At 40.7% G+C, this 27,992-nt stretch overlaps 1 protein-coding gene across 2 annotated transcripts; it reads left to right on the top strand.

Annotated features, from left to right (window-relative positions):
* Positions 1–238: 238 nt before the first annotated feature.
* LOC101735197 lies at positions 239–26,257 on the top strand. 2 transcript variants are annotated; one of them, XM_031894709.1, is made up of 7 exons: positions 239–331; positions 740–813; positions 19,242–19,304; positions 19,541–19,575; positions 19,851–19,986; positions 22,813–22,989; positions 25,165–26,257. In XM_031894709.1, the coding sequence occupies exons 3-7, from the start codon at positions 19,284–19,286 to the stop codon at positions 25,861–25,863; spliced, it is 1,068 nt and encodes a 355-aa protein (XP_031750569.1). In that variant the 5' UTR covers positions 239–331; positions 740–813; positions 19,242–19,283; the 3' UTR covers positions 25,864–26,257. The 2 variants fall into 2 exon arrangements, with proteins under 2 accessions (XP_031750569.1, XP_031750568.1); XM_031894708.1 differs by lacking the exons at positions 239–331; positions 740–813 and adding an exon at positions 17,528–18,330.
* The last annotated feature ends 1,735 nt before the right edge of the window (positions 26,258–27,992 follow it).

The raw sequence follows: 27,992 nt of genomic DNA, 5'->3' as shown, positions 1-27,992 counted from the left end.
TAGAAGTATCTGTATGCAGATGCTAAAATCAGAGTAAGTCTGCAATGTTAAGAACAGTTAAGGAAACCCAGAGCTGTCACCTAAAATGCAGTAAATAGCTTCATGCAGGGGCTAAAATCAAAATAATGAATCAGCTATTGTAACAGATAAAGAAACTCAGATGTTGGTCTGACTGCATTTCAATTTAAAGTGAATTAGTTTGAAATGAAATGTCTACATTTTAGTCTGAGTATAATATTAAAAAAAATATCTATATTTCAGCAGAAAAAGATCAACGATGTTGGAATTGTCATTGAACAATTAAGAAAGGAGATGGATCGTCGGGTTATAGGTAATAATGAAATTCTACTGATATTCCCTTAATAGATATTTCTTGAGTTAACTCCTATGTACCGACACACACACAGTTTGGAACTCTATAACTTTTCAATAATGTACAATAGATTATGTTCTAAGGGCAGTATAGGGGGCAATTATGGATATGGAAAAGGAAATATTTTGCTTGTTTTTATGGCAATTTAGCCACTGTTAGGTACTGTTTGTTGAAAAACTAAGAACAAAATTAAAAACAAGTAAGAAGCAGTCGGCATGGCAGCTTCCAGCTATAATAATAGCACTAAACCTTTAAACCTTTACTTACTCAACAACCTTTTAGCAGCTTTTCCATTTTATCACAAGGTTTGCTTTATTGTTTTTGTAAAGCAGAACATATCTCACAAATATTTTTCTTTTTGTCCAGAACTAGATCGAAAGTACAATGAGCAGCTAGAAGAGCTCCAGGAAGCCTGGGACAATTCGCTGACTTATTTACTGGTAAGCAAATAATAAATGTACTCTGTGTTCCACTAAAGAATTCTATATATGATATATCAAGAGAGCTGAGCGCCCAAATGTTCAAAAGCAGCTTCCTTTATTCACTGGGTCTTCACCATGTTGGTTACGTATGTGAATATCCAGAGGGAAGCGCATGAAAAACTAAGGGGCCCATTTATCAATGTGCGATTGGTTACGATTAGAAAAAAATGGTATTTCTTATAACTTTTAGAACTGTGCGTATTTTCTGCAATACTGTAAATTCTAAAGGTAACAATAAGGAATAGGGGAAGTGCTTTAAAGGAACAGTAACACCAAAAAATGAAAGAGCTTTAAAGTAATAAAATATAATGCACTGTTGCCCTGCACTGGTAAAACGGGTGTGTTTGCTACAGTAACACTACTATAATTTATATAATAAGCTGCTGTGTAGCCATTAGGGCAGCCATTCAAGCTGGAAAAAAGGAGAAAAGGCACAGGTTACATAGCAGATAACAGTTCTGTAGAATACAATAGTGTTTTATCTGTTATCTGCTATGTGCCTGTGCCTTTTCTCCTTTGAATGGCTGCCCCCATGGCTACACAGCAGCTTATTATATAAACCAGTGCTGTCCAACTGGCGGCCCGCGACCCCCCTCTGTGTGGCCCCCCACCTGTCTGGCTGCTTTGATGGCTTACTCTTGTGTAAGCTCTAAGTGGTATCAGTACTGTGATTAACTGCCCCCCCTGCATGGTTCTCACCTCAGATTCAGGCTGTAATCCCCCTGTATTGTTCAAATATGTAATCCCCTGTGTTGTTCACACATTTTAATCTCTGCATTGTTCACCCCCTGCAGTGTTCACACCTCAGGCTCAGGTTGTAATCACCCCCATTGTTCCCCTGTTCACACCTCAGGAGCAGTAGAAACCCACAAATAATCCCTGCACACTACAAAAAGAACATATACTGAGGTGGTACTTCAATTAAAAAGTTTTTTAATATATAGTTATTGTGCAGACTGTAGGAGCAGTGCCAGCATTGTGTCACTGTAGGCTGCCTGTGTGTGCCATACACACAGGCATCATAGGGCAAGCAGAGTATGGCACACACAGGCAGGGTAGCGAAGGCAGAGTATGGCACACACAGGCAGAGTATGGCACACACAGGCCAAGTATGGCACAAACCAGCCAAAAATGGCAAACACAGTGAAAGTATGGCACACGCAGGCAGGGTAGGGAAGGCAGAGTATGGCACACACAGGCAGGGTAGGGCAGGCAGAGTATGGCACACACAGGCCAAATATGGCACAAACCAGCCAAGAATGGCACACACAGTGAAAGTATGGCACACAGGCAGGGTAGGGAAGGCAGAGTATGGCACACACAGGCAGGGTAGGGAAGGCAGAGTATGGCACACACAGAAAGGGTAGGGCAGGCAGAGTATGGCACACACAGGCAGGGTAGGGCAGGCAGAGTATGGCAGGTTTTTGCTGTACTACAACCATTAATATGGGTATGGGCAGTTAATATTGGGGGGTATACATTGTTTCGGAGGGACAGGGGCAATAGAAAAGGAGGAGGAGTGTGTCTGTTCATTAAGCAGGAATTAAAAGCAAATATTAGGGAGGAAGTGATGGGGTTAACAGAGGGAGCTGAATCCTTATGGGTTGAGCTTCTCACAGATAGTAAGGAATCTACCAAACTAATTGTAGGGGTATGCTATAGACCCCCTAATGTAAGCGAAGAGGAGGAGGCCCAGCTCCTGTTGCAAATAGAAAAGGCTGCTAGTTTGGGGCAAGTGATAATAATGGGGGATTTTAATTACCCTGATATTGACTGGGGCAATAGTACTGCCAGGACAGTAAATGGGAACAAGTTTATAAACTTGCTGCATGACAACTTTATGTCACAAGTTGTTGAGGAGCCAACCAGGAACCATGCTATACTAGATCTAGTGATCTCTAATGACCCAGAACGTATAGCAAATGTGCAAGTGGTTGAACCCCTGGGTAATAGTGACCATAATGTTATTTCATTTAATGTTTGGTGCAGGAAACAAATTTACACGGGGACAACAAAGACAATGAATTTTAGGAAGGCAAATTTTAGCTCCTTAAGGGCAGCGCTTCAGGGCATAGATTGGGGCATTATGTTTTCTGATAAAAACACAGAGCAGAAATGGTTGTCATTTAAAATGATATTAAATCATTACTGTTCTCAATTTATTCCATTAATAAGAAAAAGTAGAAGTGTTAAGAATCACCCTATGTGGCTTAACTCTGAGGTAAAGAAGTTAATAGGGAGAAAAAGGAAAGCTTTTAAGAAATATAAGTCAGAGGGGACAGTAGCTGCGTTTAATGATTATAAACACTATAACAAGTGTTGTAAAACAGCAATCCGGAAGGCAAAGATAGAAAATGAGGAGCGCATCGCGGCCGAGGCCAAGACTAACCCCAAAAAGTTTTTTAAGTATATTAATAGTAAAAAGATGCAGGTTGAGGGTGTGGCCCCATTGAGTTATAATAACAATATGGTTACAGCGGATACAGAAAAGGCAGATGTGCTTAACCAGTTCTTTTCTTCTGTGTATACAGTAGAGGAGCCAGTGGGACAAGTCCCACCCAATAGCTGCACTGTTGCCTCAGCTCCAACTACACAGTGGTTGGCACAGGATATGGTGCTTAAAGGGTTACACACGATAAATGTAAACAAGGCACCTGGGCCAGATGGAATACACCCTCGGGTACTGAGAGAGCTAGGGGCAGAATTGCAGTGGCCCTTGTTTCTGATATTCTCAGACTCTCTTTCATCAGGTATGGTACCTAGGGATTGGAAGAAGGCGAATGTCATTCCCATATTTAAAAAGGGAGTAAGATCTCAGCCTGGCAATTATAGGCCTGTAAGTTTGACATCCGTGGTGGGCAAGTTATTTGAAGGCTTGTTAAGGGATCACATTCAAAATTATGTAGTGGAGAATGGCATTATGAGCAGTAATCAGCATGGCTTTATGAAGGACAGGTCATGTCAGACCAATTTAATTGCTTTTTATGATGAGGTAAGTAAGAAGCTGGACAGTGGGGATGCAGTAGATATCATCTATTTGGATTTTGCGAAAGCATTTGATACCGTTCCCCACAAACGACTGCTTTCTAAGCTAAGGTCTATTGGTCTTAGTGAAGTCGTTTGCACATGGATAGAAAACTGGCTACAGGATCGGGTACAGAGGGTGGTTGTTAATGGTACATTCTCTACTTGGAATAAGGTTCTCAGTGGGGTCCCTCAGGGTTCTGTACTGGGTCCACTTTTGTTTAATTTGTTCATAAATGACTTAGGGGAGGGTATTATGAGTAATGTATCAGTGTTTGCAGATGACACAAAACTCTGCAGACCAGTCAATTCTATTCAGGATGTGACATCCCTGCAGCAGGATCTTGACCAACTGGCAATCTGGGCAGCTAAGTGGCAGATGAGATTTAATGTGGATAAATGTAAGGTCATGCACCTGGGATGTAAAAATATGCAAGCCCCGTATACCCTTAATGGGACTGCAATAGGCAAATCCATAATGGAGAAGGACCTTGGAGTCCTTGTAGATAATAAACTTGGCTGTAGCAAGCAATGCCAGGCAGCAGCTGCAAGGGCAAACAAGGTTTTGAGCTGTATTAAAAGGGGTATAGATTCACGGGAGGAGGGGGTTATTCTTCCCCTTTACAGAGCACTGGTAAGGCCCCATCTAGAATATGCTGTTCAGTTTTGGTCTCCAGTGCTCAAACGGGACATTACTGAGTTAGAGAGGGTCCAGAGAAGGGCAACTAAGCTGGTAAAGGGTATGGAAAGTTTCAGTTATGAAGAAAGACTGGCCAAGTTGGGTCTGTTTACACTGGAGAAGAGGCGCTTAAGAGGTGACATGATAACTATGTATAAATATATAAAGGGATCATATAATAACCTTTCTAATGTTTTATTTACCAGTAGGTCCTTCCAACGGACACGAGGGCACCCACTCCGTTTAGAAGAAGGGAGGTTCCATTTAAACATTCGGAAAGGATTTTTTACAGTGAGAGCTGTGAGGTTCTGGAATTCCCTCCCCGAATCAGTCGTGCTGGCTGATACATTATATAACTTTAAGAAGGGGCTGGATGGATTCTTAGCAAGTGAGGGAATACAGGGTTATGGGAGATAGCTCTTAGTACTAGTTGATCCAGGGACTGGTCCGATTGCCATCTTGGAGTCAGGAAGGAATTTTTTCCCCTCTGTGGCAAATTAGAGAGGCTTCAGATGGGGTTTTTTGCCTTCCTCTGGATCAACTAGTAGTTAGGCAGGTTATATATAGGCATTATGGTTGAACTTGATGGACGTATGTCTTTTTTCAACCCAACTTACTATGTTACTATGTTACTATGTCATGTGATAACATGGGTGTGGTTTCAAGTGGGTGCGGTTTCAAAAAGGGGAGTGGTCAAAACTGGCTTCCATTATCGGCCCTCCACCACGTACGTCGGAAAAATTCCGGCCCTCGGTACAACAGAAGTTGGACAGCACTGATATAAACTATAGTAGACTTTCTGAAGTAAACACACAACTTTTACCAGTGCAGGGCAGCAGCACATTATATTTTAGTTACTTTTATACACTTTCATTTTTTGGTGTTACTGTTCCTTTAAGTTATATGGGAAGCCACAGAATAATGTTGTTCACACAAGTTGGGAACAAAGAGGAGAAATAGATGGAGGAATAGATGCTAGCATGTAAATAAAAAAGACTAGGAGAATAAAGAGTTTGGGTGAGGAGAGGAGAGGAGGAAAAACAGTTTGGAGAGTGGGCCCATGGTCTAAGCTTTCTGGTGGCCCCCTGGGGTCCCAGTCCGACACTGCCTTTAGTACTTTCAGTATTGCACTATTAGTTTTTCATGTACTTCCTTCTAGATATTCCTTTTTGCACAAAGAATGCTATCATTGTAAATACAGAAATGATTGGTTATCTATGACAAAAGCGATGCTTAGGGGTTACACCTAACGTGATAACTAGAATCTGGCTGCAGAGCAAACATTTGTACCTGCATCTAAATTACATTTTAATTACCAGCCCGCAATGCCCAGCCATCTGCCACTCACCCCAATGCACCACCTCCCAACACTTGTGCAGAGCTTCACCCTGTATTTACTGTATAAAACAAAGGCCAATTATTCCCAAATTCGGAATTGTTGCAGTAGGTCAGCTTTCTAAAATAGTATAATTGGACTTTTTTTATCTTAAAAATACAACTATTTTTTTTTTTTGGATGAAACTAGAAATGTAAAAATGATTGGCCTGATGAACTTATTCATTCTTTGCTTTACTTGTAGGAAAGAGTAGATGAATTATCAGGGGTCGTAGCCAATGTACAGGCCCTGATAATAGAAAAAGATAAGCTAAGTGAGGAACAGTACAGAACTCCGGAAGAAGAACTCACTGAAGAGAAGGACAAAACTGCTATGGAAAATATTCCAAGCAGTGAAGAAATTGAAAAAGAGCAACCTCAAATTAGTGAGGGCTCTGGAACCAGTGAGAGAAAGAAACTGAAAGGATCTGAAAGTGAGGAAGAAAGTAAGGAAGAAAGTGAGAAAGAAAGTGAGGAAGGAAGAAAGTGAGAAAGAAAGTAAGGAAGAAAGTAAGAAAGAAATTAAGGAAGAAAGTAAGGAAGAAAGTAAGGAAGAAATTAAGGAAGAAATTAAGGAAGAAAGTAAGGAAGAAAGTAAGGAAGAAAGTAAGGAAGAAAGTAAGGAAGAAAGTGAGGAAGAAAGTAAGGAAGAAATTAAGGAAGAAAGCTTGGGGAGCAGTGAAGGTGCAGAGGAGAAAAAGGAAGGGAAGCAAGTTAGCTTCGCAGAAAACCTCTGCACCTTTCACGAGATCCCACAATGGAAGAAAAAAGAAAGTAAATTTATAAGATTCTTTAGGAGAATCTTCAGAAGGAAATGTAAGAGAAGTGGGATAAAAGATGAAAGTGGGCAACGCACTGATGATAGGGCCAATGGGTCTACAAACAAAAGTAATTGAATAAATAGCAAAGATTTTCAGTGGAATAAAAACAACAACATTTATTGGCTCAAATTAACAAAAACAAATGATATGAAAAGCATACTATACCAAACAATGACCAGGTGCATCCTAATCTCCTAACGCGTTTCGCACCATGTGGCGCTTCATCAGAGGAGGTGTGGTTTACTTGTGTCACTTCCCTTATATACCCTTAATCATTACAAAACACAGTGTACAGGGTTACCAAAATACCCCATACCAAGCTAATAGCATATCAAATTTATAAGACATACATAGCCATGGGCTTTCAGGTCGCCCTGTATATAGCACATATTATATCATTATATTAGAAACACACCAATAAATTGAAAAAACACAAAAAAACCCACAAAAAAACAAAACAAAAAGAAAATGGATAAAACGCTGCGCTAGATTCAGGGGGATTCAGACTGAAGGCTTACCAATAGCCTTGGATACTATGCTTGTTCAAGAACTCATCCAGGCCCCTCTTATAGGCATTAACAGAATCTGCCATTACCACATCTCTAGGAAGGGCATTCCCCAACCTCACTGCCCTCACCGTGAGGAACCCCCTACGCTGCTTCAAATGGAAGCTCTGTTCCTCTAATCTAAAGGGGGGGCCTCTGGTGCGCTGATTGTTTTTATGGGAAAAAATAACACCCCCCATCTGCCTATAATCCCCTCTAATGTACTTGTACAGAGTAATCATGTCCCCTCGCAAGCGCCTCTTTTCCAGAGAAAACAACCCCAACCCTGACAGTCTCACCTCATAGTTTAACCCTTCCATCCCCTTTACCAGTTTAGTTGCAGTCTCTGCACTCTCTCCAGCTCATTAATATCCTTCTTAAGGACTGGAGCCCAAAACTGCACTGCATACTCAAGGTGAGGCCTTACCAGGGACCTATAAAGGGGCAAAATTATGTTTCATCCCTTGAGTCAATGCCCTTTTTTATACAAGACAGCATTTTATTTGCTTTAGTAGCCACAGAATGACATTGCCAGGAATTAAGAATATGTGACATCAGGAAGAGTTTTCTGGTGCCAATTTTGTAACACTAGGGGGCACATTTACATTTTACTAAAATCGGATTGGAAACCAAAATTTTGCGACTTTTTCGTCGCCGTCGCGTTTTTTTCATATTTTGCGCAATTTTTTCATCGCTGTCACGACTTTATCGTATTTTGCTCAACTTTTTCATCGCCGTAGCGATTTTTTCGTATTGAGCAATTGTAAATGGGGGAAAAACCAATCCGATTTTTTTGTGACGGCGACAAAAAAGTCGCGGCAATTTGCAAAAAAGTTGTGACGGTGACGAAAAAGTCGCAACAATTCCCCAAAAAGCTGTGACGGCGCTGAAAAAAATCACAAAAATAGCGATCATTACAGAAAAAAAAGGACGGTTTTCGGACGTTCGTGGATTAGTAAATGTGCCCCTAGCTGTAAAGGTTGTGGGAAGGGAGGGGGGTTGTTAATTTTAAAGGAGAACTAAACCCTAAAAATGAATATGGCTAGACATGCTGTATTTTATATACTGAACTTATTGAACCAGCCTAAAGGTTCAACATCTCTATAGTAGTAATATTCCAGTCCTTTATAGTTGTCACAGGGGGGTTACCATACTGGACAAACTGGACACTTCTGTTAGAAAAGCATAATACTCTCATGCTCAGTGCGCTTTGAGCAGCTGTTGAGAAGTTGAGCTTAGGGGTCGTCAGAAATTATCAAACAAAGAAAATGATGTTTGTCATATAAGCTGATCCTAATGGGCTGATGCTAATAGAAATGTAAAAATAAATCTAATAAAGCTAATAAATCTAAGATGTACTAGTAAAGATTAAAGGTTTGGTCCGGGTGCTCATGCCCCAGACCCTCAGCATAGGGGACCATATAGAAATCCAATCAACAGGAAAGGCAGGCACTCCGGAGGTCCAAAAAGTAGAGTAGAGGCTCAAAATTGAAGTAAAATCATAAGTACTTTATTTTAATATACACACATGATATAAAGAAGCTTCTTTATAGCATGTATATATATTAAAATAAAGTACTTATGATAATAAGTTTAGGGTGAGCCGTTCAGTTGATGCCTTTCTCTCCCATATACAAACTCAGGGAAATCAGATGGAGAACTACTACTCTCATCCTCTCTGCTCCACATAAACTGTCATTATCTATGAAGATTGGCTGTATCTGTATTACAAGCCTACTAGGTAGATTTAGGGGTTCATTCCATGTTTTCTTTACTTCAACTATGGAGCAGGGTATATGGCTTTTACTGTAGCTTGTCTGTTTCAATATTTTATACGTGAACCCATTAGTGCAATACCACAGCTTCATGTCACCAAAGATGGACAAATGAACAGTTGCCTACATATTTTGTGTTTACAAACTTTACCACATAGAATAATTATTCTTATTAATATGTATTCATAAAGCACAAATATATTCTGCAGCACTGTACAATAGATAGATGTATACACTGAATATTCAATATTAAACAATACAAAAGGTAAAAAGGGCCCTGCATACAGTATAAATGGAGCAGGGATGTATGACACACAAACATATTATCAGTATGACTTACATACATATAGAATTATAAGCCGTTCATTTGAAATATATATTGTACTTAAAATTCACATACCCACAGAGAGCAACATTAATGACATTACATTGCCACATTACTTTTAGGGCCCCTAAAATCAGCATAAATATATATCTATATCGTGCCTCCCCTCTGGTTTTTACTGAGCTTCAACTCCCAGAAGGAAGTGAATTCCAGGTGGGACTTCCATATCCACGAAACCGGAATAAATTATGTTGTCGAACAGTTCTACCTGGCTACAAGTTACAGGTTAAATGGGCAAATAACTATAGAGGAAGCAGACCCAGCGTTTGTGGGGGGCAGTTGCTGCTCTCCTACCTAAAAGCAAGTGGGTGGTGCAAGCTTACAGGGAGCAGGGAACATGGTTAAGTTAAGTACAAACTGATTACTGGCATCGAGTATCTGTGGGGTAACCATATAGACCCCAGGGATGCTCTCTGTGCATTCCTCAGCATTGCTACTAAAGAACAGACACTTTGTAAAACAAGATTAAAGCCGTAAAACAGAAAGATGATACAGGTATTGGATCTGTTATCAGGAAACCCGTTATCCAGAAAGTTCTGAATTATGTGAAGGCCATCTCCCATGGACTGCATTTTAGGCAAATAATTTAATAATTTTAAAAATATTTCCTTTATCTCTGTAATAATAGAACAGTACCTTGTATTCTGTCCTAACTAAGATATAATTAATCCTTAAGGAAGCAAAACAATCTTATTGGGTTTAATTAATGTTTAAATGATTTTTAGGGCAGTGGCACATGGGGAGATGAGTCGCCCACGGTAGTATAGATTTATTGCAGGCGACTAATCTCCCCAATATGCCATATGGATGTATACCATCCCAGCGGCAATATACATTCTTGCCAGTAGGATGGCATATCGGTGAGATTAGTTGCCCAGTAGTGTGGATTTATCACAGGCGACTAATCTCCCTATGTGCCACTGCCCTTAACAGACTTTAGGTTGATGTCAGACGTGGTGTATTCTCGGCAAGACGAAAAATGCATTTACAGTAGTGGGGCGTATTCTCGGCAAGCGTTTTTCGGCTTGGCGAGAATATGCCACGTCTGACATCAGCCTAAGGTATGGAGACCCAAATTATGGAAAGACCCCTTATCTTGGAAAACACCTGGTTCTGTGCATTCTGGATAATAGATCCCATACATGTACAATCAAAATCTCCCAGAACTATTAGCTATGGTGCTTTCCAATTGGCTACAAGGAATTCTAAGCAAGATAATTGACTCAGAGCAGGTGTGATTTGTACCAGTCAGATATCAGTGAGACAATACATAATCTGGTTAATATTCTTTACTGGCCCAATTAATAAAGAACTAACCCTGTGCTGTTCTCCACAGACACCTAAAAGCCTTTTGGTTGAGTAAATCAGACTTTTAATATGGTCTTGATCAACGTTCCCTCTAATTTTTTATAGGCTGTGTGCGCAAAAAATATCATCCGTGTGCATTTTAAAGCAAGATTAAATTTTTGTGCGCTACAGAATGTTTGTTGGAGTTCAGTTATGGGCATTTTTGCGCAGGTCTTTCAGTTTGTCTAAATCAAGTTACAAAAACACGATGTTATTTCAGTTATCAATAACACTGTTTATTCAAACAAGTTTCATTGTTAAATGCTATACCTATTAATAACGTGTAATTATATTTTATAGGTAGCATTTCGAAACTAAGACTCTTAGTCGCAGAGAAAAACTGTGAAAACTAAATTACTCTTAGTCTAAGACTAAGGGGCTGATTTACTTACCCACGAACGGGTCGAATGGAGTCCGATTGCGTTTTTTTCGTAATGATCGGTACTTTGCGATTTTTTCGTATGTTTTGCGATTTTTTCGGATTCTTTACGAATTTTTCGTTACCAATACGATTTTTGCGTAAAAACGCGAGTTTTCCTATCCATTACGAAAGTTGCGTAAAAAGTTGCGCATTTTGCGTAGCGTTAAAACTTACGCGAAAAGTTGCGCATTTTTCGTAGCGTTAAGTTTTAACGCTACGAAAAATGCGCAACTTTTCGCGTAAGTTTTAACGCTACGCAAAATGCGCAACTTTTTACGCAACTTTCGTAATGGATACGAAAAACTCGCGTTTTTACGCAAAAATCGTATTGGTAACGAAAAATTCGTACAGAATCCGAAAAAATCACAAAACATACGAAAAAGTCGCAAAATGTTCGTTTTCAAGTCGGAACTTTTCCAATTCGGGTCGGATTCGTGGGTTAGTAAATCAGCCCCTAAGAGTAATTTAGTTTTCACAGTTTTTCTCTGCGATCTTTCATATTTATCCAGTCTGAATAAATTCTGTCAAGATCTATCGTGCCTCCATTTTGAAGGTTACTCTTAATACGCATCAGCATTTCCAAATGTTCTAACTGTAAACGGTTCCTTTGCTTCGTTTTCAGATTGTTCATTAAACTAAAACCACGCTCACAATCTGCACTCGAAGCTAAGAATGTGGCACCAATGTCCATCAATTTTGCTAATTCTGTAAATTGATCATTCTGAAATGAAAATTTCGTCATATCTGGAAAGCTGTTTATCAGATTGCTTTTGATTTTTTCTGCAACAAGGAATTTAAAGTCATTGTATTGTTGAATAATGACACTTTCCTCCTGAAGAAATTGTTTGTACTTTAAACAAAGAGATCGGATATGTTCAATTCCAAAGTCAAAGTCGCATTGTGCTATTGCTGTACAGTCAAAAGCAGACCATTCCTCAATTTCATTTTCAGGAAATCTTTCACCCAGATGCAAACATAGGATGTTGATGAAGGTTAATATGGAATTAGTATCCACTGAAACTTCTTTTCCAGACACCTTGTCAAGAAGACTGTTAACTTTATCACTCCATTTAACCTTCTCACCAAGGTACTGCATTCGAAGTTTGTTCAATTTACCCTGTGCAAGATGATAAGCTTCCAATGGTGTCAAACCACGCTTTTGAAATGCCAGAGTTAAAGAAGCCATTTCTGATAAGACATCATTCAAAATTTCCAATGTTATATGAAATTGTTCACTCTTCAGCTTCTTATAGCAGTACTTTGATATAGGATCATTATCTTTGGATTCTTCAAAATATTTTAATAGGGGATCATAATTTTGAATAATTGCTTGAAGCGCAAAGTGCCTAGATAACCAGCGCACTTCATTCAGAGGTCTGAAAGCAATTGATTCACATTCGGAAGCATCTGCTATTTCCTGAAATTTGCATCTTTTAGTAGAAGACCGACAGAACACGGTGTACACAGTTCTCATTAAAGTTTCTACTTCTTTCATTAATTTCACTTCTTTCCATGAATCAGAAAGTCCCAAATCTTCCCGATGTGCAACACAATGTTGTTGCACTAAATGAGGAACATCTTTTCTTAGCTGTGCTGCAACACCATTTATTTTGCCCAGCATAACAGAGGCACCATCGGAAGTGAACATAACCATTTTATTCAGGTCAAGTTTATGTTTCCCATAGAATTCCCTGACTGCTGTTACTATTGATGTAGCATCGCATGCTTCCAACTGCAGCATCCCACCAAATGATGTTCTATACTCCTTTGAATTAACTGGCCGATACTTAAAGTAGAGTATTAAGTACTTGTTGACAGAAATGTCTGTACTTTTATCAACAGTTAACGTATGATACGTTGCTAATTTAATGTCAGCCATAAGATCCTCTTGCACGATACCATTTATAATTCCAAGAAATTCAAACGCATAGTTTTTGCTCCTCCAGCTTTGTGGTATACTAACATACTTTGCCATGTGCTCATTGATATCTTGAACAGAGAGCAATGAGATATTCATCTTAATGGCCAGCAGAACACTGTCGATAAGAACCTTAATTTCATCAGGACTGGAACGCTTCCGTTCATTACTAATTTGCCTGTTTTCTTTTTTGGTTGGGCTTTCAAGCAACATGTGAACCAGTCCCCCTCTTAAAGTTGGATTTTTATTTCTGAGTTTCCTAATACTGTCGGTATGAGACTTACTTGATAGATGGCGTTTCAGAAAGTCCAGTTTCCAGACATCATTCCACACTTTTCCCGTAGAGAAATCACCAGTTGCTTTGGCATCTCGACAATAACAGCAAACAACTCCGTCGTCCTCGTCATACGTAAATATTTTGCGCAGTTGAACACGCATTGTATTTCGAGATTCCGGTGTCTCCGTTTCAACAACTTCTTCAAGCCATTCAGACTTTAAAGCTATTGCAGCTCTCTTGCGTTTTACACCTTTCATCGCTTGCGGTTTCGACATACCGTATATACTCGAGTATAAGCCGATCCGAATATAAGCCGAGGTACCTAATTTTACCTAAGAAAACTGGAAAAACGTATTGACTTGAGTATAAGCCTAGGGTGGGAAATGCAGCCGCTACTGCTAAGTTTCAATAATCAAATAAATAACAGATAAATAAATAATAGATAACTTTAGGGAAAGAAAAATGCTACAGCAGCAGACAAAAGCAAGTTTGGGAAGGCTAAGGAAGCTGCCATAACTAATTATCAAGTACCAGTATCAGTTCACGTGAGGGGGTGTCCTCAGTGGACCCCAGTGTACAAGTCCCACCACAGTACTACAATAGTAGTTACTAGGGCAAAATAATTCTTGATGCTGGACTTAGTACAAATTGAATTTGGAATGGATCAGTGGGGTGAGTGTCCATGAAAAACTGATTTACGTCATAATTTAATGAAGAAAGAGTTGTGATTTTTTTTTTTCCCTGGGTGAAGGGCAAGGCACATTGTTGTATTTAACTGTGGTATAAGTAATACTGGCTCCAGCATTGGCTGGTATATTGGCTGTAATACCCTTAAACTTAGCCCCTGGATGACCAATTTAAGCTCTCAATTAGTCCCAGTTTTACCTTTTCTCACCTCTCTCTGCCCAGGACCTGTCTGTTGTGTCTAGGATTGAAACCTGCCCGGCCTTATGAAAACTGAGCTGCTGGGGCGAAAACTGCCTATAAGGATTTACACATTTAGAAATCAGAGAAGTGCCAAAGTTTAATTTGTTGAGGTTGGAAACTCAAGAGGACTTATTTACAAACGCAAGTGTGCAAAGTGCAGTTTTGTATGCAATTTGTCATGCTATTCACCCATAATGGAGTAAAATTAGAGTGGCAATTACATCATTTTTGGCACTCAACATTAAAATGCATGTATATTTTTATAAAGCACTACTTATGTATGCAACACTGCACAGCAGAACAAATAATTAATAGAACAAACAGGTCAATAATAATATTATCCCTTCACATTTTATGATTTCCCTGAGCTGAGCCACGTCAGGGTTCAGGTCACAGATTTGGAAGGCAGAAGCTTTACTGTACTAAGCATTAGGTTGTGGAATGTGATGTTAGTTATTCAAAGTGTGTTTATTGTTAACTGCAGAAACATAGCAATTATTCATTGGCTGTACAGAGATACATCACAAACACTTTGATTTCATACTTTGAAGTGTATATACCTAATCATGATTTATATGTGATGTCATAGGGGGTCATTTGGTACCAATTTTTACTATATAGGGATTGGGACACTTAAGTTTGTTTCCTGCAAAGAAAACGTCTGGCAACTTTGGAAATCAAACCGCCTATCATGCCTAAAGTTATTAATCCCCCATTGATTTGTTTGCTGCTGAGCCAGCACTACCAAAGCAGAATCTCCATGTTAGCTGGGATGGCAGGCAGTGTAACTGTGCTGTACATACTTGTATACACCTACCTGGTCCTCATGACGTGCCATCCAGCACTTCCCACAGCGCAATGCCTTTGGAAATAACTCAGACGTCTCCTCGGTCTCCCGCCCTCGTTACCCCGGCAACAGGTACTTCTGGCTCCTGTCCGGTGCTGAACGTGCTCCTTGCGCGCACCCCCCCCAGACGTCCGTGCGTGGGCAAGTACGTGCGTAGGTACGCACGGACACTCTACACATTGCACCGGACAGGAGCCAGAAGTACCTGTTGCCGGGGTAACGAGGGCGGGAGACCGAGGAGACGTCTGAGTTATTTCCAAAGGCAAAAATCATTTTAGGCAAAAATTTAATTTTTGTGCGCGCTATTTTAATTTGTGTGCGCGGGTTCGGAAAGTGGTGTGCGCGCGCACACGCGCACAGCTTAGAGGGAACAGTGGTCTTGATCCCTTGGTTATAAAATAGTTAAAAGCCCTGTATTGTAACCCTATTGCTTAATTTAGGATCAATAACCAAGTTTCCAATTTGAGTGCTGGAGCTGCATATTTCTCTTATTTGCACAAACCCATATATACTGTATGGGGGGTTAGTTAGTAGTAAATGGGGTATACAGTGCTCCTAGGGTTTTCACTTATACATGGTGAGGGGCTCCAGGCTAAGTGTATTTGCCTCAGATGGTTCATGTGGGGGGGGGGGGGAGTCTGGTTTCTCAGTCTGTATCCTGACCAGAGAGAGAAGGGGTCAGTGAAGAGCTGCTGTACACCAAAAGGAGCCATGGTATAGGACCCATTATCCAGAATGCTCGGGACCAAGAGTATTCAGAATAAGGGGTCTTTCCATAATTTGGATCTCCATACCTTAAGTCTACTAAAAAATCAATAAAACATTAATTAAACCCAATAGGATTGTTTTGCATCCAATAAGGATTATTTATATTTTTGTTTTATTATTACAGAGAAAAAGGAAATCAGTTTTAAAATTCTGAATTATTTGATTAAAATGGAGTCTATGGGAGACTGGCTTTCCGTAATTCGGAGCTTTCTGGATAACAGGTTTCCGGATAAGGGATCCTATACCTGTACTGTCATGGGAAGACATGTTTTTTTTCAAAATGCATCAGTTAATAGAGATTCTCCAGCAAAATCCTGCAATGAAATCCATTTTTTAAAAGCACAAACAGATTTTTCAATATTTAATTTTTTAATATTTAATTTCCCAAACTGGGCAGGCAGTTTTGACCCAGACAGCCCTTTCCAAAAACCAGGCTGTCTGGGTCAAAACTAGTCAGGTGGCAACCCTACATAGATTTATGATTTGACTTCCAGGTGAATGATTTCCAAAATCCTTCTGACGGTTACCTCTGTTAACAATTACTTCTCTGCCAGGTATAAAGCCTATCCCATGTGGCCGAGGGAAACCATGAAGGAATTTGTTATTATTATACCATCACATATAATTTAAGAACAAAATGACTGGGATTTACCAATGTGGCACGACTTGGTGAGGCCAAATGTGTGCATTCATTGTTTTATTGGGTCTCTCAGGTCAGGATCTAGAACTGATTTCTTTGGATTTGGCAACATCTTTTGGTCAGTAGGAGATTATTTGTAAAGTAAATAGAATAGAAAATTCTGGTGAGGAGTTATTGTAAATAGCAGATAAAGAATGTTTGTTGTAAATTCCTATCACATTGGGTAGGGCAGATGCAGCTTAAAGTATTAGCCAGCAGGTTACTAAGTGAGGTCTGGCCCCATCTTGCTAAGTTGAGTGTAGAATTATGTTGTAAGGGCCAGTAAGCACTATGCTTTTTAGCACAGAACAAAGCCAAAGCAGGGCAGGGCCGCTGCTGGCCAAATGGGTGCCCTAAGCAGAAATTTTCTTTTGTGCCCCCTCCCCCAAATATTACAGAAGTAAAAATAAAATAATAAAAAAAAAACACCTACTATAGGGGCCCCACACACAGTGCCCCCAATTGCCCCCATAGACAATGCCCCCATAGTAAGTGCCCCCAATAGCCCCCATAGATTGATTGAACTATCCGGGACAACGGGATGCGCTATAAAAACCGGCGGGACAGTGTTGGGGGGTTTGTTATAATATATAAAAAATTTTTTTTTTTGGAGCAGCTGGAATGGTGCCCCCCTGGGAGTTGGTGCCCTATGCAGACTGAGTACTCTGCTTATAGGGAGCGGCGGCCCTGAAGCAGGGAGCTGCGCTTAGGCCACATTGTGCCCCAGCATAGAGCACAGCTGAGCAAATAATCCCCCCCCCACAAATATCTCTATTGCTTACAGTTCCCCAGGATAGAAGGAGGTGAAATTGATCTGATGGCACAGTGACAATGGTAAGGCTTAGCGTAATGATGAGGCCCCCCCCCCCCCCAATGTATAGGCCAGTTTTGCTGGTAAAAGACTGCTGTTTAGGCATGGAGCTCCTCTAGATGCATCCCTCCAGTTCTCACTATTGATTTAAAAGATTGGTTGTCTTAAGAAACCTCTATCCTGGTTTGGGCACGTGAATGTCATTAAATAGTCACCATTCCCAGAATATAATACATCATTCAGACCTTCCATCTCCACTAGGGATGCCACCTGAACACTATTTTACTTGCCTGGCCAGTAAGATTGAAGCTTGATGTCAATGTTATTAATATGGAAAAAAGATTTCCTATCTCTAATTCCAGCCCTGAGATCAGCACGTAACTTGGTCGTAATAAGCATTTTGAGCATAGAGACAAATCTGCAAATCTTCATTTTTAACCATTTTTGTTATTGTTTGATTTGACTCAGCACATCATTTATTAGTTGGCCTGATCCATTTACCTAGTGCAAGGAGCAATCACTTTTTGTGCCGGGTAAGATCTGTAACTGATGCACGCACAAGCAGTTTCAGCACAGGGAGCATTAGGCATTGAGCTTTCCTTGTAGGAATCAGAAAGTGAAACTGTTCTGTTGTAGGGATCAGGAAGTGAAACTTCTCTCTCGCTGCATCAAACAAAGCCTGGCTATTGGTTAATGTATTAATAGTGACTCTCTCTTACGTCAGCTGAGCTTACACTGGGAAGGGCAACGACAACTAGAAAGATTTTAGTCTTCTGTCTCGTGCTTCTTACTGTTTAAAGCAGGATTTCCATTTAGGAAAACAAGCATATTTGCCAGAGCCAAGAGGAAAGAGTTCTGGAGTACTGCCTGTGATCAGGTACAGGATCTATTATCTGGAATGCATGGGACAGTTTGTAATTTGAATCACCATACCTTGAAGACACACAAAGCTACTAGTAGCAGCTACTTGTCATGGCGACTAAGGGCCGTGGCAGTTGCCGGGCGACTAATCTCCCCGTCTGTCATGGCCCTAAGATAGACAATGCTGATCATTTACTGATAATTGTCTCTATGTGTGCTTTAGTGCTTTAGCAGAGCCAATTCTCAGTGTTGTCTATAGAAGGGTATTTTCTGGCGTTTAGTAGCCATGAAAAAGTAGTTGCTACTAGTAGCTCAGTGTGTCTTCACCCTAAGGGCAGGGGTACACGGGGAGATTACCCCGTTCATTGTCGCAGGCAACTAATCTCCCCGCAATGACATCCCACCGGCTAGAATGTAATTTGCCAGTTGGATGGCATATGCGTCACTGCAATCGCAGTTGCCCAAAGTTTCCTCTCAATGCAACTTCGGGCGACTGCCTGACATCGCAGTGACGGGTATGCCATCCCACTGGCGATTTACATTCTAGGGATGGCATTGTGGGGAGATTAGTAGCCCACGAGAACGAAGATTTGTCGCTGGGCAACTAATCTCCCCTTGTACTCCTGCCCTAAGACAAATGGAGCTACTTGTCATAGCTGAAATATAGGCAATGCTGATACTTTACTGATGATTTTAAAAAGCAAAATGGCACACCTGAATTGGTGCTTGCATGTTGCTCTAACTTTTCAAATACCTATTTTTATACATAAGCAGTTTCTACTATTTTATCACACTCCTCAGTGTGTGACCAAGGTTTTAGAATCAAAAAACCTGCATTAGTAAAATTGTATATATAGGCTTGTATTGTTTGGTGTTATGAATATTGATTTCTTTTTTTTATAGTTTATCTGTTATTTTCATTTACAGGAAAAAACAGGTGTCTGGGAATCAGTCTGAGCTATAAAAACTATGAATACTCAAAGGAATAATGTAAGTTTTTATCCAGTGACTGGGTTGGTGTGAGCCATCACCATTTATTTATTCTTTTGTGCTCTCACAAGTAAATATAACTTGTGAATTGATGGTCAATCCGCACCACAGTGGTTAAAATATCTATTCAGTTATCTAGATGGGAGAAGTACTTGGGTATATACATATGTAGTTCCCACATCTTCTCTGCCACATGGCCCTGTCCTTTACTTATTGCTGTTTTCTGTCTCTAACAGGCAAATCATAAGCAAGAAGAGAAAGAATTGCAGAGGTAGGGGGTTGAACTAACACTAATCATTTTCTTCACCTACTAAAAGTAGTTGTACTATAGAGTTGGAGCAAAGTATGGAATCTATAAAATGATTTTATATCTTTTTGTCCAAGATTTTCCAATGAAGGCCATTAGCCAAAAGTATTGCCAGGCTGCCCCTCTTCAACTGATTTTAGAACTGGGAAGCCTAGATTTTTTGGTAGCTTACTATATTATTTCTAGTAGTAATATGCGCCATGTATAAATATGTCTGGGGATGTGTGTCTTTTCTTTAGAGACAGAATTATAGACAAAGAAGCACAGAGAGTGAATCTGGTGAAAAGTGGAAATCGTTTTATCATTGCCTTCATGACAGCCCTTTCAAATGATCAAAAACTATCTTCAGAGGAAAAGAACAATTATATGCAAAGGGTAAATCACTGGAAAACATATATAATTAGGCTGGTGCTTGGTGGAAAATCATATACTTATTGTTCTGCAAGATGCATATTATAAATCACATAATAATGTTATGACTGACAATTTATTCCTGCTGCAGTTACATTATATTATAATTGTGACCACAAGTAATTATGTTAAGGGGGTGCCAGAATGGGTAACTTATCTTGGCCCCAAAGACAGTGGGATCACACAAAGAGCAGTAAAAGGTTGCTGAGTGGGGGTTTGATTTTGGGAGCCCCCAGGCGGCTGTCCAGGCGACCCTGGACACCCCAGTAAGACCCTGCCAATTCCAGCCTTCAATTTGCTAAAGTTTAACTGATATTCATACAACACAAAACATACAGGGACAACAAGGGTTGGGAAAATAATGGAAACACTGGAAACAAAAAGCTCCAGTTTAAAGAGGTTGTTCATCTTTAAGTTAACTTTTATTATGTAAAATAACATATTCTTAGCAACATTTCAACTGCAATCTTCTAATTTTTGTAGTTTCAGAATTATTTGCTTCCTCTTCTGCTTCTTTCCTGCTCTCAAATGGGGATGGGTCACTGACCCTGGCAGGAAAAACACTTGCTTTGTAAGGCTACTTTTTATTGGTTATCTTTCTATTTAGTGCCTTAATATTTATATTCCAGTCTTATTCGAGCCACTGCCATTTTCCCATAAAAACAATCAGCGCACCAGAGGCCCCCCCTTTAGATTAGAGGAACAGAGCTTCCATTTGAAGCAGCGTAGGTGGTTTTTCACGGTGAGGGCAGTGAGGTTATGGAATGCCCTTCCTAGTGATGGGGTAATGGCAGATTCTGTTAATGCCTATAAGAGGGGCCTGGATGAGTTCTTGAACAATCAGAATATCCAAGGCTATTGTGATACTAATATCTACAGTTAGTATTAGTGGTTGTATATATAGTTTATGTATGTGGGTGTATAGATTGGTAGGTGTGGGTTGTGTGTGCTGGGTTTACTTGGAAGGGTTGAACTTGATGGATTCTGGTCTTTTTTCAACCCTATGTAACTATGTCTCAGAATATCATGGCCTACGTCATACTAAATGTTATGTTAAAGATGAACTACACCTTTAATTTTTAAAGCAATTTCTATATTTTCGGCTATATAAGCCAAAATGTGCTCTTTAATATGTGATGGTTTTTTTTGTATATTCTTTATCCATTTTTTTATTTTTACATTCAACATTCACATATAGTCACAGTAGCAACTTTTACCAGGAAAAGCAAGTCAACATTATCTAACATTATCTTAGTAATATCTTCATAACTTTGAGAAAAAGGGGGGAAAGGAAGGAAAATGGGTGACTAGAAGAGAGAAAAACCAGAACCAAAAAACCAGAAAGTCGCTCAGTCGCTGCCTGATCCAGGGTCGGACTGGGGGGTGAAGGGCCCACCGGGGATCCCGCCCCAGGGGCCCTGCAGGTGCCCCCACCGGCTGCGTCCCCTAACCTCCCCCGCAGTGGCCCCCTAACCCCCCTCGCAGGGATCCCCACCCAACGTAAATTTAGCGTGTCGAGGGGGAACGGTTGGACAGGGGTATCGTCTGCAAGGGTCGGGTCTGGGCTGCTGGGGCCTACCGGGATTTGTCCGGGTGTCCTAGTGGCCAAGTCCAACCCTGGCCTGAGCTTCCTTATTAGATATTTCCAGCAGTTGATATATGACATTTTATTTTAAAACATATGAATAAGTATTATAGCTCCTAGTCCATTCTCGCTTGCTAACCCTTATATGATTCCAGAAATATCACCCAAGATGACCACGTCTTTACATATATATCTTGTGTTCCTTGGACACTGCTAATCAGCTCCCCCATTCGCTAACATTCCCTTTAATATGTGAGTTTACCTTTAATATGTGAGTCTAAGCACACAGCTAACCTTCCCTCCCCTGCTCATCGCCACTGTGTGTGGGCTCCATGTCACCCCCAATGTATACTTGTGTTTCTTTCAAACCAATACACAGTTAGAGTGACAACTTTTAAGCAGTCCCTGCCTGAGCCCTGGTCACACTGAGAAAATCATTTGTTTTCCTTCTCTTGCAGTTTGTATACAGGCAGAGAAAAACAGCTCTGCTGTCAGCTACATTTTTGTGTAACCCCATTGCAGACACAATATCAGCCTGTGGGGAGCTACAGGGTTAATTTCAGTGCGAAAATGCAAACTTTCTTGTTTCTGTGTCGATATCCACTCAGTACAGCTCCACACAGTCTGACGCTTTGCCTGTCAATGGGGCTACACGGAAGAGCAGGTAACAACGTATCTGCTTTCTTCAGACTGCTGCCAACTGCCCTTTGCCATTTTGCTCTTTTGCCCATTGGTCTGATTTGACTGTTTGTTGCCTGCCCTAACTCTTTGCCTGGATTTTGATCACTGTTTTTACTGCCCCCTCCTGGTTTTACTAATGCTGAAAGTGGGGTTACTTTGTGGGTGCCACTGCAGAAAGCCCGGAGCATGCAGTGATTCCAGTGGGTACAGAGCCCTCTAACTTCCCTGTAAGGGCCATAACAAACAGGACACTTAATGGTCTTTTGATATCTCCTCTCCCACAGTTGATAAAGGGCCTAAAAATACCTGCCTGTCTGTGCCCAGTAGAATCGCTGCATTTGGAAAAAGGCTTTTTTGAGTAATTAACTGGGATCGTCAATTGAAAAGTGTTTTGCATGCATTGATTTGCGCTCTCCTATCCAGTCTCCTGTGAGAAACAGTATGAAACTTATATACAATTACTCTTTAATAAATGGTGTTTTGAAGGCATATGCTGTAACTACCAGTCTTTTTTGTCTTTACAGCTGCTCCATGCTATCTTCTTCCTTGGATACATAAATGATCCCTCTGTCTCACCAATGGAATTCATACCCAGTTTGAACAACCTTCAGGAATTAATAAAGACAAAGTTCCCTGAACCATGTGAAAAATATAAAACTCATCTACCCCGTCAAACACCCTACTCCATCCTTCTGGAATATGTGAGAATTCTCTTTCAACTGAATTTCTGCATTTTCTTCCACTTACCTCCCTCATCTTCATTTTACTGTGTTTTTGAATACAGCATTAAAGGAAAAATATACATAATGGATAGAGTCTAAATAGCTAAATATTTGTATAGGATTTCCTAAATATGAAAATACTTTAATGAAAAAAAAAATCCTTGCTGCTGTAAAGCTATTTTATTCAGTGTTCTACCCTGGCTCAACACCCTGCCATTTTTTTTTTATAAAACATAGAAAGGAAGGAAAAGGGAGGAGAAGGAGAGCAACGGAAAAGCACAGTAATTTGGCACATGTCAAGTTTACATACAATGAATTGCATACTGATACACAGTGGTTTCAACACATATCAAACTTACATTCCGTAATTTGCATAGTAATAGTCTTTTGCCATGAATACCATACTCTGTGCCTTATACTAGGGTGATATTAATAAGGGTTTGCCATATTTCCACTGAGGGTGCATTGGCTCCCATCCAATTTAGTATTAAATTGCATAGTACAATATAGTCCGGACCAGGGATCTTGTTTTGTTGAGTGGCACCAAATCTTCAATCGGCCAGCAGACATATTTCTAATGTGCATGCATTTGGGAACCCCAAGTGTCCACCATGTATTTAATTATCTCAGACCAGAAATTTTGAATTGTTGGGTATTCCCAAGCTAAGTGTAAGAAAGAGGGCCCTGTATTTTGGCATCTGGGGCATGTTGCCTCAGTGTTGCGACCAATTTTTTGAGAGGGGGTTATGTATAATTAATGGATGAACCTGTGCTGTATTAATCTATCTCGTAATGTCTAGTATATCAGAAGGGTAGTAGCAAGGATTCCACTGGAATCTCTGATTCTGGGTATGAGGGTCTGAGTCCCTGGATTTGGAGAGTTGGGCAAGCAATTTACCGGCTTTATCCCCTTGGTCAAAGATTCTTTGGTTAGTGTAGAGTAGTCTCTTCCTAGTGAGCTTAGTGTATGCTAACTCCAGATCTCTATGGGCTTGACTGAGGAGTTGGTGTGATTCCTCAGATTGTGTAGTTATGTGTTTTTGCTCTGCTTCCCTAAGGGCAGACTCGGCTGAGTTAGCCTCCTCTGTGGATTTGTTCCTGGCTTTTGTAATTTCACCTATAAGTACGCCTCTAGCCACTGCCTTGGATGCCTCCCATAGATTTCCAAGGGGGCAGTATTCTGGTTCAATTCTCAATATGATGCATATTCAGTCTGTGCGGTTTCCCTCACAGTTTCATTAGATAACCACAGTGGGCATAGCCGCCAAACAGCTCTTCTGGCATCAGTGGAAAGGTTTAGTGTCATTAGCAGTGGAGAGTGTCCGGAAAAGGCTCTGGGAAGGTATTCCGCAGAGACCACCAATTGTGCAAAGTCAGCTGATGCTAGGGCCAGGTCTATTCATAATAGTGAGCCATAGCTTGGGGAATGACAGGAATATTGCCTCTCCTCGGGATGTTTCCATCTCCACAGCTCCGTTAGTCCTAGGGCATCTGCCCATTTTGCTAAGGTTGTGGGCTGACTACCAGTTTGTCCCAACCTGTCTAGTTGGATTTAGAGTAGTGTTGAAGTCTCCTAGGAGACGGATAGGGGCACTAGGGAGTGTCGCTATAGCAGCATCAATTTTTCCAGTATTTCCATGGCAAATGGCGGAGGGATATAGATATTTGCCAGTGTCAGGAGCTGATTAGCGATTCTGCAGTGCATGACAATATAACGACCGTAAAAATCAGCATTCATTCTTAAGCACTCAAATACCACCCCTTTACGAACCAAAATAGATACCCCACGAGCGTGTGTTGAAAAGGGGGCATGGTAGGTGTGTGCCACCCAACGTTTCTTCAGAGACAGGAGTTTCTGGCCTACCAAATGCGTTTGGGGTGTACTATGGCAGGGTCTGACTACCAATCACTAGTCCTCCCTTTTGGGGTTCTGGCACCACAGCTTAATCTAAATATGAGGCATATTTCAGCCTCTGGAACAAAACCCTTGAAATCAATGCTTTGCTTCGCTAATTAATCTGTAAGGTATATTTGTGCCTTCAGTATCCTTACACCTTCCCTATAGTTTGGAGGAAATTTTATACTTACACTCATTTTGGCAGAGGGACAATTTCTGCAACACAACGTATGTCATCTATTCTTTTTCTTTTTTAGATCGGGAGAGGTATGTTCAATAACAATAACGAATTAATGGAACAGCTGGTTGCCTTTAATAAATCCTTGTGGCAACTGGGAGATGAGAATGGAGAGACACTGGTGGCCAACGATTTTGCTTTTGCAGCTGCTGTTATTGCACACAGCAAATATGATGATGCGAAAACAAGCATTGTTACATATGGAGCTTCGATGTCCTGCAAAGGAAAGGATCTCAGAAAACTTATGATTGCAATATCCACCCTCCACGTGTGGCATAAAGCAATTTCCTATGCTGTTTGCTGTGGCAATAAACAGGTTAAAATTAAGTTCAGAGACCATTTCTATTGTAATGCATATAATTTTAGTACAAAAGAATACGCGTATATTCCTGTTTCTCCTTGTTCCCTGTGCTACTGCATGTATGAAAATGTTACTTTTCATCCTGAATTTAATTCCAACAAATATGCATCCTGGGCATATGGCAACTGTGGGGAGACCGAATCGTTCAGCAAATTACTGCTGCTCTTGGAAAGTTCAAGAAATGATCCTCTTTTCACTGTGATCGATAATAAAGGGGTGCAACTGAATGGAACAGAGATAGAGAATAGGTTTAACAAAGAATACAAAAGGTCAATGACTGATTACGTTAATAACATTCTCAAACAGCGCAATTTCACTTTCGACCCCAAAGCCTGGCAGCTCTTCTCACCAGTTTGACCTAAAACAGATACCGTGCAAAGATGTTACCTTTTTCTATCATGCACTATAGGATGACTGTCAGATTAAGGTGCAAAATTAAATTTCATGCTGATTTACTCTCTACCGGTTAATCAAAAATGCTATTTCACAGGTGCTCTCTGTTCCAAGGAACATTTTATTTTGTTTATAAATATACCTCCAAGAGCCTGCTTCAACCTTGTGGTGCAAACATGAATGCATTGTGGGCATATTACTATACTGTGCCTGATGGGGTGCAAAGTGCTCTTTTTGGGGGTAAGGAGGGTTAGGTATTTCTGGTGTGTATATTTTGGTATTTTTGATGCTAGTGCTGTAAAGAAAGGTAACTCAGTTTTTATATTGCACAATATAAACATCTTTCATTTTTAGATTATTTTGTTGTGAATTATTTCAGTCTTCTCAACACATATTCAAACATTTATATTATATGTACAGTGTTCAAGTAGGAAAAGCTGAGGTTTTGCTATGAATGGGTCGCCTGCCATTGGCTGGGCTCTCTAGCACTGATGTTCCACTGGGATCAGAGGATCAACAATAAGGGCAGCAGACATAATTAGGGTGTGAAGGAGTGTAGATAGCACAGTGCAGACCTTTGTCAAGCAGACATATTTCCCAAGTACTTGAGGGGTACTAAACAGATGTTGCTGTGGGACCCAGTAACTTTTAAATATACTGTATACATCTGCCACGTGCAATATAAGGGGATTAATAAAGATATTGTGATATTGCAATTGGGGCAGACAAATAGAAAGTGCACTTTGGTATGACTGCCAGTAAGCCCTAAACCCAGTGGAACATGTGGCATTTTGATAGTTGCTGCTGCCTGGCAGAAAATAGTAGCAACAAAGTGCCTCTGATGCACTGGCTCACACAAACAGAATAGTGGCAGAGAAGTCTCTGCCCATAAATCACTTTAGTTAACAAAATGGCAAAACAGAACTGGTGCAACTGATTCATCACTTGGATCTTAACCTTGCAGGGCTAATTTTAATTCTGTCCCTTCTTATGATTGCCTATGGTACTACGTTGTCAACAAGGGAAGATACAGCCTGCCAATGAAATAGTTTCTTTGTTTAACAAATTCATGAGCCATGTTCAACAAGCTGGTACCTAGACAAGGACACAACTAGAGACCTACAGTATAGTCACTGGTGCAAACTTTGCAAATTACCTATCTGGGCACAGTTGCATCCCTACCTTCCTTCCTAAATACCTTTCTGATATTTATTCACTTCATTAACTTCAATACTTCCTATCATCATGAGACTTCTAATCCCAGGCACTAATCCCAGGTCCTTAAAGGAGAAGGAAGGGGTTAATAACGGGGCCATGCCAAATGTTGAACACCCCTCAGTGATTGTAATCACTTCCCAGATACCCAAGGCAGCTGTTACCAGTCCAGGGTTCCGGAGCACCATGGAGTGATCCTCTTCCTGCTTCTCCTTTATTTGTGCGAGTGTGCATGCATAGTAAAGTGAAAAGCTAGCCTTAAAACTCAAAGCTTGGTTCATACCAAGTGGTTCTAAAGTTCTACATATACATTTTGCTTCACATTGGAGTAACAGGAGTATCCTATCATGTTGTGGAACATGTACGTCTTCTTAGACTAACTGTCACGGTCGGCACCCAATACCAGAGCTAGTGCCAAGCACCCTGGTCTCAGCTCGTGCTTCACCAGTAGAGTGACCGCCTTTGGCTTCGGGAGGAGCCCTCAGCTACTCGGATGCCACCTGGACTTATACGAGAGGTGCAAAGCAGGAGTTCTGGCTAGCAATGGGGCACGACTGTAGAAAGTCAGTTAGGCCGAAGATCACGGTACAAATAGGGTTAAACAAGGTCGTCGTCAGGCAGGCAAGGTCGGGGCGGGCAGCAATCAAGGATAGTCAGACAGGCAAGGGTCAAACCGGGTAATCAATACAGCAGGATGAGACGAAATCGTAGTCAAAGTACAAGCCGAGGTCAGATATGGATAATCAGAATAGTCAGGAGCAAGCCGGGTCAAAACAAGTAAACACAACAGGAACAAGGCTCAGGAAGGCACCAGAATAAAATTCTATCACGGGCAATGAATCTAATACAAATGGCCCTTTAAATATTTTGAATTTCGC

This window comes from Xenopus tropicalis, chromosome 10, assembly GCF_000004195.4.
Source record: "Xenopus tropicalis strain Nigerian chromosome 10, UCB_Xtro_10.0, whole genome shotgun sequence".
Classification (NCBI taxonomy): Eukaryota; Metazoa; Chordata; class Amphibia; order Anura; family Pipidae; genus Xenopus; species Xenopus tropicalis.
This window is presented reverse-complemented; position numbering and strand designations above follow the sequence as displayed.